The sequence below is a fragment of the Delphinus delphis genome, chromosome 8 (assembly GCF_949987515.2).
Source record: "Delphinus delphis chromosome 8, mDelDel1.2, whole genome shotgun sequence".
Lineage (NCBI taxonomy): Eukaryota > Metazoa > Chordata > Mammalia > Artiodactyla > Delphinidae > Delphinus > Delphinus delphis.
The window spans coordinates 99030425-99044110 of NC_082690.1; the positions used below are offsets into that span (position 1 = coordinate 99030425).

The 13686-nt window shown below is 42.2% G+C and overlaps 1 protein-coding gene across 1 annotated transcript; it reads right to left on the reverse strand.

Annotated features, from left to right (window-relative positions):
• Positions 1 to 212: 212 nt before the first annotated feature.
• Positions 213 to 1278, reverse strand: LOC132429214 (olfactory receptor 9I1-like). Its single transcript, XM_060017429.1, is given in 3 exon segments — positions 213 to 604; positions 607 to 969; positions 972 to 1278. Coding segments are annotated over 3 exon segments (915 nt in total). The 5' UTR covers positions 1132 to 1278.
• Between the last annotated feature and the right edge of the window lie 12408 nt (positions 1279 to 13686).

Genomic DNA, 13686 nt, shown 5'->3' on the forward strand with positions numbered 1-13686 from the left:
TTTGTCTTTCTCTTTCTGACTTACCTCACTTTGTATGATAATCTCTAGTTCCAACCATGTTGCTGTAGATTTGCAGTTTTTCTTGTGTGCCTGTGGTACCTCTCTACCTTCTTTTTGTTTGTGGGTACTGGTTGCATATACTGCTGGTGCCTATTAGGATATATTAATATGGGAAAAAAATGGACCAAGATGAGAGGTCCTTACACCCAGATCTACACACTCTGTGACACTTGGAATCTACCAGTGACCTTTCTGAAGGCCGCTTTCACATTCTTATTTCTCAGGCTGTATATCACAGGGCTCAGCATGGGGATGACCACACGGTAGAAGACAGACACTACCTTGTCTTCCTCGAGGGATTTGCCTGAACCGCTCTGCAGATACATGAAGATGAGGGTCCCAAAGAAAACGGCCACAGCAGTGAGGTGGGAGGAGCATGTGGAGAAAGCCTTAACCCTGCCACCTGAAGAGTTCACCCTCAAAACGGTCTTGATGCTAAGCAGATAGGAAATCAGGATGACCAAGGCATTGGCCAAAATCACAAAGTTGCCAAAGAAGACAACGACAGTCTCAGTGTTTGTTGTGTCACTGCAGGCAAGCTTCAGAAGAAGAAGTTGATCTGATTGTTATCACAGAAGGAGAGGGTGAAAGCACACATGGTACGCAGGATGGACCTTGCTACCCCATAGACATAGGCTCCCAGCACTAGACTCCGGCAGATCCTGGGATGCATGACCACAGTGTAGAGCAGTGGGTTGCCAATAGCCACATAGCGATCATAGGCCATCACAACCAGCAGGAAACACTCTGTGCCTGCACAAATGGTGAAGAAAAAGAACTGGGAAGCACACTGGCCATAGGAGATGACTGTCTTGCCTGTGGCGAGTGTGGCCAGGATCTGAGGGGTGATGGCCGAGGTGTAGCAGATGTCTAGCAGGGAGAGGTGACTCAGAAGGAAGTACGTTGGGTGTGGAGTTGGACATCCTCTTGGATCAGAATCATCATCCCTATATTCCCCAGAAGGGTGACTAGATAGAGACTCAGAAACACCAGGCAGAGGGGAATCTCCAGCTTAAGGGAGCCAGTGAAGCCCATAAGGATGAACTCAGTTACTATGGTGAAATTATTCATGGCCACGGATTCCACATAGACTGTTGATCTGAGGCTGAGAATGAAATGAAAAAAAAAAAAAATCCCAGAATTGAAAGACTGATGTTTTCTCTCTGGTAGAAGTTAGGTTTATATTTCTGGGCAAATGTACAGAGATTGTTTTTGAGAAATCTTACACCTGGCTGATTCTTCTCCGGCATCCTGCATGTTTTGGAAGCTGAGCCATGAGCTGGTGTTTCTAATTCAAATTAACTCTGGTTTATATTTGGAAATTCCTGTGAAGATAAGAAACACATAGACTCCGAGATTTGGAAATAATCTAGGCAGCATCTGCTCTAATCCCCACTGGATCTTGGAGTCTCCTCTGCTGCACACCCTCCACGTGTTTGTACGGTTGCCTTGTGAGCTTCTATCTGTGGACAGTTCTACCTGTTAATTCTCTTTTTGTATCTGGATTCTTTCTCTTTATATTCTATGCATTGACTTTAGTTTGGCCTCTTCCAGACACAGCTGTTCTAATTCCTTTTTCTCAGGAAAGCATTTCAGAAGTTGGAAGATGACAAATCTGCTCTTTATGTGAACTATTCCCTCATATTAACCATTGATACATATTTTTCTTATTATCTAATTCAGCGTGTGGTCAAAAATTGCTTAGTCAGTTGGTATTAAAAGATGTTTAAGGGTACAAACTAGCAACTAGTAGATAAATAAGTTCTGGAGACCTAGGGCACAGCACAGTGATTATAGTTGAAATACTGTGCTGTAAACGTCAAAGTTGCTAAGAGCCTTGATTGTTCTCACCACAGAGAAGACATGATAGTTATGGGACATGATAGAGGTGTTAGCTTATGCTATGGTGGCAATCATATTGCAATATATGTGTATCAAACCAACACACTGTACAACTTAAACTTACACACTGTTATATGTCAATTACATCTCAGCATCAATAAAAAACTGAAAGTCTTTTTCTCCATTTTAATCTTTACTACTTTAATCTTTCCTCTAGCTCTCATCAGTGGTCACTAGTGGGAGGGAGACACTGACATATCATGTAAAACACAGCCTCCTTGAGCTGTTCCCTCCACCCCACTCCAGCAGCCTGGCCTGGGGATGAGTTACGTTCTTTGGAAGGTCCTTTTGGTATGGTCAAGATCCATGGCTACCATCTCTAGGACAAACACTAACTAGCTGAATAACCTTCAGAAGTTCACTTTCCCTCCTTGGGCTTTACTTTCTGTCCTGAAAAATGGTAGGGCTAGATTATATGATCATTAAAGTTCTTTTGCTCTCGCAGTCCATGATTTGTATGTCTAGGTGTATGGGCTAAATGAGGCTCTTGAAAGAATTTTCCTAACATCTGTACTATGTAATGTGTATACTCTAGCTACTAATTACTGAGTATATTAAATATGCAGGCACTATTTCAAGTGGTTGATAGATACTTAAACATATCATGGAATCTTGAATCCAAAGATTCAAGGAAATCTTGACTATTTCCCAGTTCCTTGAATCAGGAACTGGGGCATATTAACCATATTCCCCAGTTCCTGATAAACCATCATTATTGAACAGGGCAAGGTCTTTCTTCATATTATTTTCCCTCCTATCCCTCCATCCTCAATCCTTCCCCAACCCCTCATAGCGATCTACTTTAGTATATGTGAAATATATATCATCCCATGTTTATTCCTTTTATATTTATTTAGAAATATGTGTATCTTTATTTTTTTAATATTTATTTTATTTAGTTATTTGGTTGTGCCAGGTCTTAGTTGTGGCAGGTGGGTTCCTTGGTTGCGGCTCGCTGGCTCCTTAATTGTGGCATGTGAACTCTTTAGTTGTGGCATGTGAACTCTTTAGTTGTGGCATGCATGTGAGATCTAGTTCCCTGAGCAGGGATTGAACCTGGGCCCCCTGCATTGGGAGCTCAGAGTCTTCACCACTGCTCCATCAGGGAAGTCCCAGAAATATGTGTATCTTTAAAAAAATGTAGTGATTTTAGTGTGTTTTAAATTTTACATGCATGATCTTTTTTGTGTCTTTTCCCACATGTAGCACATCTTTGTGATTTATCCATGTTATGTAGGTAAATCTAGTTTGTTATTTCTGATTTTATTATGGTTTTCTTGTGTGCTTACAGCCCACTTACTTACCCTTTCCACTAAAAACCTTGGAGCTTTGCGTATATTATCTTGTTTAATCCTGGAAATAGTCCTTCAAGAGCTGTTATCTTATTTTTCACTAATGAGGAATTTGAACTTCTGGGAGATTAATTTGTCAAAGGTCACCCAGTTTAATAAGTGGAAGATGTGTGTTCTGAACGATATTGGTCTGATGGCAAATTCTCTGCTCTTTTGCTATGAATTTGTTTTGCTGCCTTCCTACATTTAACTACATATTTATGATTTATGGAATCAAAGAAATCTACCTGCAGTTCTTTAGATAATCAGATCCTTCCTACTTTCAAGTCATGAGTAAACTTGGTTAATTTCAATATCTTTCTCAACCTCTAATTCTGAAATTGTCATAGTCCATTTTCGATCCATCTCATGGTGACATCCCAGGGTTCCCTCTGATTTAGGGACAAGATTGTTCGATGCACATGACCAGAGATTAGGTGGCAGATCATCTGGGTACAAATGCAGTCACACAGGGCTTGTGCCACAGGCAATACCCAACTCATACATTAGCCCTGATCCTTCCCGCAGCCCTTTAAGTTGGGTATAGCCATGACTGTTTGATGGAAGGGTAAAAGGAGGCTCAGAGATGTTAAGGAGGTTGCCTAACTTGCCACACACCTAGGAAGAAAGAAAATCAACATTTCAATCTGGGACTTTCTTTCTTTCTTTTTTTTTTTTTTCCTCCTGCGGTACGCGGGCCTCTCACTGTTGGGGCCTCTCCCGTTGCGGAGCACAGGCTCCGGACACGCAGGCTCAGCGGCCATGGCTCACGGGCCCAGCCGCTCCGCGGCATGTGGGATCTTCCCGGACCAGGGCACGAACCTGTGTCCCCTGCATCGGCAGGCAGACTCTCAACCACTGCGCCACCAGGGAAGCCCCAGTCTGGGACTTTCTAACTCCAACTGTGGTGCTCTTTCTGCCCCATTGTGCTCTCTTCATAGGGGAGCAGAATTACCTTTTCTTCAGACCCAAGTCTCAACTTTTAAATGGTAGCACCTCTAAGAGTATTAGGCAAATACTCAACTTCTAGGGGAGAAAAGGGTTAAGTTCGGTTTTGGAGTTTCTTGGTGGTCCACGTCTTTTCTTCTCTTTCCTTGTTTTTGGGTTAAGACAGACTTAGTTGGCCCATATCCCTCCTTTGGTACGTTCTTGGGAAAATTGCTTACCCAATTAGAATCTCAACTTTCTCAATAATAAAATGGGAACATAATTGGGGCTTCCCTGGTGGCGCAGTGGTTGAGAGTCCACCTGCTGATGCAGGGGACGCGGGTTCGTGTCCCGGTCAGGGAAGATCCCACATGCTGCGGAGCGGCTGGGGCCGTGAGCCATGGCCACTGGGCCTGCGCGTCCGGAGCCTGTGTTCCGCAACGGGAGAGGCCACAATGGTGAGAGGCCCGCGTACCGCAAAAAAAAAAAAAAAAGGAACATAATAATAATTTTTGAAAACTTAGAATGGGTTTTTACCTAATGTGATAGAGTTTGCTTATTTTCCAGAAAAGCAATTTCCAGAATATTTCCCAGAAGGAAACTTTTCAAGACCAGGCTGTTGACACCCAGTTTTGAAGATGTTATTTAAGGGGCTTGGGGGTACCAGCAGCTTAGATTGGGTCCAGAGTAGAGGACAGCTATAGATTCCCTGAACCCAACAGCTCATAAGTGGGAAAACAAAGGTTTGTGGCCAGTTGACATTTTAAAAAGTCTTAGGGACACTTATGAGTTGACCTTATTACTTGTAATATGCTTTGATTATAATATGTAATGTAGAAGAATATGCAGTCTCTGGAGGGGATAGGGAAAGAGAGACAGTCTTAGCCTGGAGCAACACTTCAGAGAAGAGATGTGCTTACTTTAACTTGGAATCTTCTCCCAAACTCTTCCTTCTCTTTCTTCCAAGGGTTGAGTCCCTTGGGGACAATGAAGGAGATTAACAAAGTTAACCCTCCTCACCTTACGGGATTGGTATCTCAAAACATTTGTTGTCAACATTTAGCGAGCTCTTGCCCTGAGTGGGGTAGTGTGCTAAGCGCTGTAAAGGCTTTCTTTCATTTAAAGCTGACAATAACATTATGAGAGAGGAATATTTTTCTTTATTTTTTGGTTGAGGAAACTGAAGCTTAGAAATATTAAGTATTTTGCTTGAGGTTTCAGGCTAGAAAGAAAAGATGTTTAGATGTCAACCCTGGCCTCCCTGATCCCAGTGTTGGGGTGCTGAACCACTGTGCTGTGTGTCCTTCCTAATACTGGTAGCCATTCATTGAGCATCTACTATGCGTCAGCCAGGATGTTAAATATCCTACACACATTATCTCGTATAATCCTCACAGTGACCCTGTGATAGAGGTATTATTTTGTCCTGGAAGGCACTAAGACTCTGAATAGTCCAGTAACTTGTTCAAGGTCACATGACTAGTCAATGAAAAGCCCAGATTCTAACTGAGGTCGCAGAGCCAAAGCTCCAGTACGTATGATTAATCCCACCTACAGCATAATTATAGGAAGTAGAGTAATTTACAGTGAATTCTCTGGTCTAAGCTATGCAGTACAGTACCCCACCCCTGCCTCATAAAACTATTCATATTTTCTAAAATTTACCTAGTGACACACACATAAGCCTGAATAGACTGCAGCTGTAGTTTTCCAAAAAAAAAAAAAAAAAAAAAAAGACCCAGACTGACTTGTGTATTTCATATACGAGCTGAAATCTCAGACTGGACATGGTCCCAACAGGGGAGAAGTTTTGATGACAATGGTCAGAAACTCTGTCCAGTTGCATCTTCCCCAGTTTGTGTGGACCTTACTTCAGAGCTGGTACCCTATCAATGTTGTCAAGGTAACAATTACATCCTACTTACCTGGTGGAATAATCTAATTGGGTTCATCTTAGGTTTGGAATCAAACTAATTGAAGGTCATTTAAGCATTTTGTAGAAAGCAGCTCAGATTACTCAAGTAGATGTATGTAGCTGACAGATTTTAGGTTTCTTCTTGTTAAGCAAACCAGTGGGGTTTTAAAAATACTTCTGGGGATGGTTTTGTGGGAGGGACACAGTAAGCACAAAGGTTGTCCCTGAATCACGAATCAGCAACCTGGGACAGCCCCCAGGGCTCCCTGGAAAAGGCAGCCTTGTCAGCGAGAACAGACTACGGAAGGGGCTCATTATCTGTCTCCGCGCATCAGAGAGGATAAAAACAAATCTTGTGGGATTTCACGGCAACTCCTGAGTCTTGTTAGCTCCAAAGCTCATTTGCAGTTTCTATAAGGAATGAATTTGGTTCCTCTTTGCCACTGGCCCTCAATGTCCTGCTGTCCCAGTTAGCGGTGGTGTCAGGACTGGAACTCAGCTCTGAGGATTCCTGGCGAACTTTTCTACACTGCGTCCATCCTTAAACCTGAGGTCAACTCTCAGCTCAGGGGCTGAAACCTAGCTGCATTGTCTGCTCAGAATTTCATTAGGAGGGCTGTTTACTGATTCAGGAGGGAATGAGGCTAGGGCGGTCTAAACATGCTTCATTTGAATCTCTATCATGAGTCTACCACTTTCCTTAAAGATGCATTTCCAGAGTTTCTATGGGCAGCCTTCTCTGGTTATTCCAGCTCTCATCTCTTCCCTGGTTCTCTGAAACCCACACTCCCTTTGTTAGACCCACACAATTGGGCACTTAATTCTGCTTGTCTTACATTGTTTATGACTGTTCCTTGGTGGTTAGTCTCATCTCTCCAGCTAGATGACAGGTCTCTGGAGACCCCATCTTACTTCTTTCTAATAACTTGTGTCCTGCCTCAGTAGAATCACTCCTCTGCCCTGTAGGCTTTCATCCACTCATTAATGTGGGATCAGAGCTCTTCCAGCGGGAGAGTTTTGGAGACTCCATGTGCCCCATCACTCCAGAGTAACATGGCTGGAATAAAATCCTTTGATAATTAGCAAGCATTCAGCCCAGCCAGGGTGACTTTTGCAATTGCAGATGCCAGATGATGCAAGAAAATATCACGAAGAAGGAAAGCAGCCACAGATCAGGACCTCTGGCAGCACAGTGAATTCTATCTTCCAGTGCACTTCAGATAATATTTATGATCTTTTCCTGTAATTAAATACTTATTGAAATAACTGTGCAGTAAGAGTATGTGCACTGTATTGGGAATGTTTTCTGGAGTGGTATAGAGGGTAGAGTGACAGTTGGGACAAAGTAGAGAAAGAAGAGGGAAATAAACCAGTCATGATAATATTCCATTAAACATCCCCTGGGGAACTTGTGAAATGAGTGATTGTAGAGTAATTATTACTCTTTTCCCTTTGTGACATATTGGGAGGATCTGGAGAGCTTTGATGTATTACACAATTGTTATTGTTGTTGTTATTAATATTAAGCCTAGAACTTTTGTTTGGAATTTGGGGAAGAGATATGTCTTAAGTTGGGTTCCTTAAAGACCTGAGACAAGGATTTTGGGGCCAGTGTTTCACTGAGGGAGTGATTATAGAAGAAACCTGTAAGGGAGTGAAAGAAACAGAAAATAGCTGAGCAAAGAGGTAGTTTCGGTTGGAGTGTAGCTTTGGCCTGGTCCTTAGGGGACCTCTGGAGAATGAATTATACTGTGGGCTCAGTTCTGCCTCTAGGCAAGGGATTTGGCCTTTTGCAGGCCATATCAATTATCTACTGACTGAGGCCTTCTCCCAAGAGGTGGCGATGGGACCCCCTAGGCATTTCTGGGACAAGTGGCTCTCCTGGCTGAGGGCAATACCCCATAGAAGGCAGTAGTTATCAGTCATTAGCAGCCAACACTCATAGCAAAACAGTATGGTACCGGCATAAAAATAGTCACAGAGGCCAGTGGAAGAGAATAGAGGATAAGGATTTTGTAGATCCCACATATAAGTGATATCATACAGTATGTGTCTTTCTCTGACTTATTTAACTTAGCATAATGCCCTTAAGGTCCATCCATGTTGTTGCAAATGGCAGAATTTTCTTCCTTCCTTCTCACGGCTGAATGATATTCCATTATATACATATCACATGTTCTTGCCTCCTTATAATCCATATTCTTCACAGAATCTGGAGAAATTGTTTAAACATGACATCAGATTCTATAACTTCCCTTTTAAAAACCCTTCATTGGCTTCCCATTGCACTTAGGAAAAAAGTTTTCTTTCTTATTCTAGCTTATGAGACCGTGTGTGATCTGCCCCATACATACGTCCATTCTTCATCTCCTATTGCCTTGCTTTTTTCTTTTTTTTTTTAGTGGGGAAAAGTCAGCCTTGCCTGGACAGATCAGGATAAGGAAAGATAGAGAATGCTGAGGATGGATGGACCTGGAGGGGCAAAAAGATAGTAACAGCACAGGGATCAGAATTGTCTGGGATTAGTCTGTCTTCAGACCTTTTATTCTTTTTCCTGACATGTCCAAAGAGCATAGGAGTGGGATGGGTGGGTGTTTTCTGCACACTTGAATTAACCTTAAATAAAATTATAAAAGTTATCCAAGGATATTCTTTGGTTTCTGAGCAGCCCACAAAGCTTTTCATTTTTGATGTCCAGTGGTGTGAGTGCCATGTACAAGAAGGAGCATGTGGGATCTAGCTGCTCCAGAAATGGAAGTCTTGGAAAAAACCCCCACAGGGGATGACCCTGGGTGCCCAGGGATTTTCTTCCAGCTCACTTCCCGCCTGGAGGGCTTACCCAAATTGCACTTGATGGGAGAGGTGGGCTTTGGCAGGGGTCAAAGTTTAATGGCCACCACTTGCATGGTATCATCTTGCAAGGCCAGAGGGTCTGCCGCTTGGCAGCCAGGACACCTCCAGCCTCCCCCAGCCTTAGCTGACAATAGGAGCCCTTCTGCTGCCTTTCTAACTGTTCCTTGAGAGCCCAGCTTATTCCTGCCTCAGGGCCTTTGCACTTGTGGTTCCTGCTGTCTGGAATGTTTTTCACATAAGAAGATGCTCTTGTGTCTTTTTTTCATGCAGACCTCCGTGTAAACACCACATCAGAGAGGCCTTTTCTGACTTCCAGGAGTCCCCTTTCTCTGTCACCACACCAGACATTTACTATCACATCACCCTACTCTATTTCTTTAGAACACTATCTTCTCTGTCTCTACCTATTAGAATGTAAACTCCATGAGGGCAGATATTTCATCTGTTTGGTTCATTATCATATTTTTAGTGCCCAGTTCCCGGCATATAATAGGAGCACAATAAATATTTCTCAAAGAAATGAAAGGAGATATCCTTCATGTTTCTATAGTTCACTCAGAAAAGTCAAACACCTCATTAGAAAAACAAGGCAAAGAATATGAATTCTAAATTTACAAAAAAGAAATAAAGTGGCTAAATAACACAGGAAAAATGTTTAACATCAGAAGCATGTACGAAGACCCTTAAAAATGAGAATGCCCTTCCCCCCACAGTTCTGCTTCTAAAAATTTATTCCAAGGAAATAATCGTTACTATCTATAGAAATGTATGATCATGCTACTATTATTTCATAATAAAAAATGGAAAATATCAAATGGACCAAATTATTTAGGTGTAATAGGGTATTTTGGATGTGAGGAGCTGGGGTTCAAATGTAAGCATCTCCCAGTGTACACACTTGCTCTTCGTTCTTGGATGTTGCGTGGGTGGAGTTGACAAGGACCACTGATCTACACAGGATGCTGAGGAATTTCCCCTGAGATAAGGCATTCAAACTTAGATCTCCACAGAGGCTCAGGGATATAAAATATCTCGGTTGGCCTGGGTTGGGGTGAACCTATGAGGAACCCACCGTAAGGGAGTGAAGGCCACGTCTTCCCGGCAGGCAGGGCCACATCATTTGTGGTGGGTGTTACTGTCAGATGGACAAAGTAGCAGATGAAGAGCTCGTTTCCATCCACTGTGCTGGTGGATGGTGGCAGAGGCGGGGAGTGATCTGAGAGCTTAGCACGTTGGGGCAGAAGCCCATGTACTGTGGGGCTGCCTCATTAACCCTGGAGCAGGCTAGAAGGGCAAAATGGGGACGCAACACTAGGGCAACTCTGTGGAATGGGCAGGGGTTCTAGGAAACATTGAGATGAGGTGGAGTACGAATGTAAATGTGACCTCATGTGACCACCGAGGTGGAGAATGCTCAGGATAAAATGCTAAGTGGACAACAGTGTTTGCAATATGCATTTTCTCCATCACATGTGAGGATAAGGAATCCCATACATCTTTTTTTAAAAGTATGCACAGAAAATTTTATTTATATTGAAAGTCCAGACTAATGAATTCACAATTATTAGAGTTCAGCAAGTGTTCAAGGTAAAAGGACCTACATAAATAACTATCTCGACAAATATCATATGATATCACTTATACATGGAATCTAAAAAAGTGACACAAATGAATTTATTTACAAAACAGAAATGGACTCACAGACATAGAAAACAAGCTTATGGTTACCAAAGGGGAAAGGAGGAGGGAGGGATAAATTACGAGTTTGGGATTAACAGATACACACTACTATGTAGAAAATAGATAAACAACAAGGACCTACTGTATAGCACAGGGAACTATATACAATATCTTGTAAAAACCTATAATGAAGAAGAATCTGAAAAAAAAGGTACATATATGTATAACTACATTATTTTGTTGTATACCTGAATCATTGTAAATCAACTATACTTCAATAAAAAATAATTTAAAAAGTTAAAAAAACAGATAGCCTTTCTCTACATGAGCAGTGATCAATAAAACAATGAAAGGGAAAACTAAAGGTCTAATGAAGGGACTGAATGAATGGAAGGGAGGTCTCATATCTCATAGATTGGTATAGGCTTAGAGTTATAAGGGTGTGTCCTGTGTGTAACAATGAGAAATACCACAAATCCTTGTTAATGTTTTCAAAATTATGTAAATCTGTTTCAATTACCTTTCTATCAAGATTAGAAGGATATTAAATCTCAGAAATATATATATATATATATATATATATATATAAAATTAAAAAAATATATATTTTCCCTATAGGGTCTTTCCTTTACCAAAGAGTTTTGAGGATTCTTATATTCCAGAAAACTGGGGGATGGCTTTTGCATTCGGGTTATCATGACTACCCTTGTGATTGTTCAAGTGCAGGTGGTATAACAGATGAGGGCAATCTCACCAACTTTGTGACGAGTTTGGGAGTTAGTTTTTCTTTTCTTGTGGTCACCTAGACTTTTAGGGTGTATAGTGTTTGATGGCCCCAACACCACGAGCTGTCCCGCAAGAGGTCTCACCATTTTCCAGGGCTTTCCAGTGGACTATAGTTTCCTCCCACTTGAGTAACTTACAATAGCTACATTTCTCTTGTTAACTCACCCCAGTGGAACAGTATAAAAATAGTGTATGAACTTCAATTCTGATTTTTAAAAAATGTATATAAATGTCTATAGGAAGGATATTAATAGTACCAGACCCTGTTCTGTGTGTTTCATACGTATCTTCTTTAACCTCCATGTCCATCTCAGGAGGTGGGTTTAGAGAAGTGATGTAACTTACTTAAATTCCGAAGGTGGAGAAGGAGGTTCGAACCCACACAGTCTACTGCCAGAGTCTATGTGCCAGATAACCACGGTCTAGTGCGTTTCCCTCCAGCTGTTAACAGCACTTATTGGAGTGGTGTGATTATAGTGGTTTAAATGTCTTCATTTATGGTTTTTGGACACTGTCCAAATTTTCTACCCTAAATAGCGGTATTTATAACCAGCTAACTGACATCAAGAAGTACAGGATAGTGGTTAAGAGCAAGGTGTCTGGAGATGTCATGCCAGCCTTCCCTGGTTCCAAACTCAGCTTTTCCCCTTACTACCTGTGTGACCATGGGTGGTTATTTCACCTCTCTGAGCCTCAGTTTCCTCACTGGTAGAATAGAATAATAATAGTATCTACCTCATAGGATTGTTGTGAGGGGTCAATGGGTTAAACTTGGATAAAAGTAATATGGTATGCTAGGTACTCCCTAAGTACTTTATATGCAGATTATTAATATTAGTTGAGTAAATGAGTAAGCAGGCTGCTGAGACTTCACATAATCACTAATTTCACTTGTGCCCCATAAATGCTATTGTTCAGGAGGGATCTCCTTGGGTGGTTGACAACTTTTCAGAGAGAAGAACATAGAAATATCTACTCCCATCCCCCAAATGAGATTACTTTATGGTTGGAGCTGCCAGACAGGACAAAGTTTGAGTGGGAAGAAACTGAGAAAGCTAACTTTGCAGGGGCCCTTTTCTGAAGGTTTCTCTCTTCTGGGACTCAGAGAAGACTAATTAGAAGCTTAGGGCCTGATTAGAGCACCCCAATCAGTGGCTAATCCCCCTGCCCCGGTTTTCTAATTGCCTTCACGGAGCACCCAGAATAGGACAGAGACCCAGGCACCTATGAATGGGTGCTTCTGTGGAGGTTGGAGCTTATGAGCTGCAGGTGCTGAAGATGTTTATTCCTCTTATGCCCCAAAGCACCATTTGGACATCACATGTACTCCCATCCAGCCTAGTCATCCAGGGAGGGACCTCTTGGCTCTGCTGAAGGTAAGTGTGGCCAAGTTAGATCAGACAGAAAATGAACCACAGTCCAGATTCAAAAAGTACTTGACAAGCTGAATGTTGGTTTCCTCTCATCTAAAAAGGGTTTATCTCTTCTTTTTCTTTAGAGAGTAGGGTCAAAGCTAGTGTGGTTTGTGAGGGAGCGCAATGTACTGGGAGTTATTAGTTTTGCTTCCTCTTGCAGTGATGCAAGACACTTAGCATCTTTGGGTCTCAGTTTCCTCATTTATACCATGGGACTGATAATGCATCTCATATCTGCTTCAGGTGATTGTTTTTAGGATCAGAAGAGACAAGGTAGGTGAGACTATATGGAACACGATGGGGGCTATTTCAAGTAAGGGCTTACACTGAGAAAAGGGAAAGAGCAAGAAGCAACTCTTGTTGAATCTCTAAGAAATCTGTAAAATTCTGGCAGATATTTGGAATGTGGTATTGACATGACAGAGAGAGCTGGAAACTACAGGTAGGCTCTAAAACAGAATGAGCTCCTTTGTGGGAGAATAATTTCCCCATCATTGGAATTGTTCCAGCTCCATAAAGATTGGTCAGAAAGGGTCACCATTAGCTCAAAGGCCAGCCATCAGAGATGCCCCAGACAGGATTTCTGCTGTGGGTGGGAGGTAAATCTCAGATTCCTGCAGTTGAGAGATCGTGAAACTACTTTCTATGAGTGCTCACTAAGCCCCACGAAAGCATAGAGAACTGAGGTCTTTCTTTTAGGACTGGTCAGCTGGGCACTGACTTTGGGAGAAGCTCTAAGGATGTTAGGAGGTGTAAAAACACCATCCAGGGCTTCCCTGGTGGCGCAGTGGTTGAGAGTCCGCCTGCCGATGCAGGG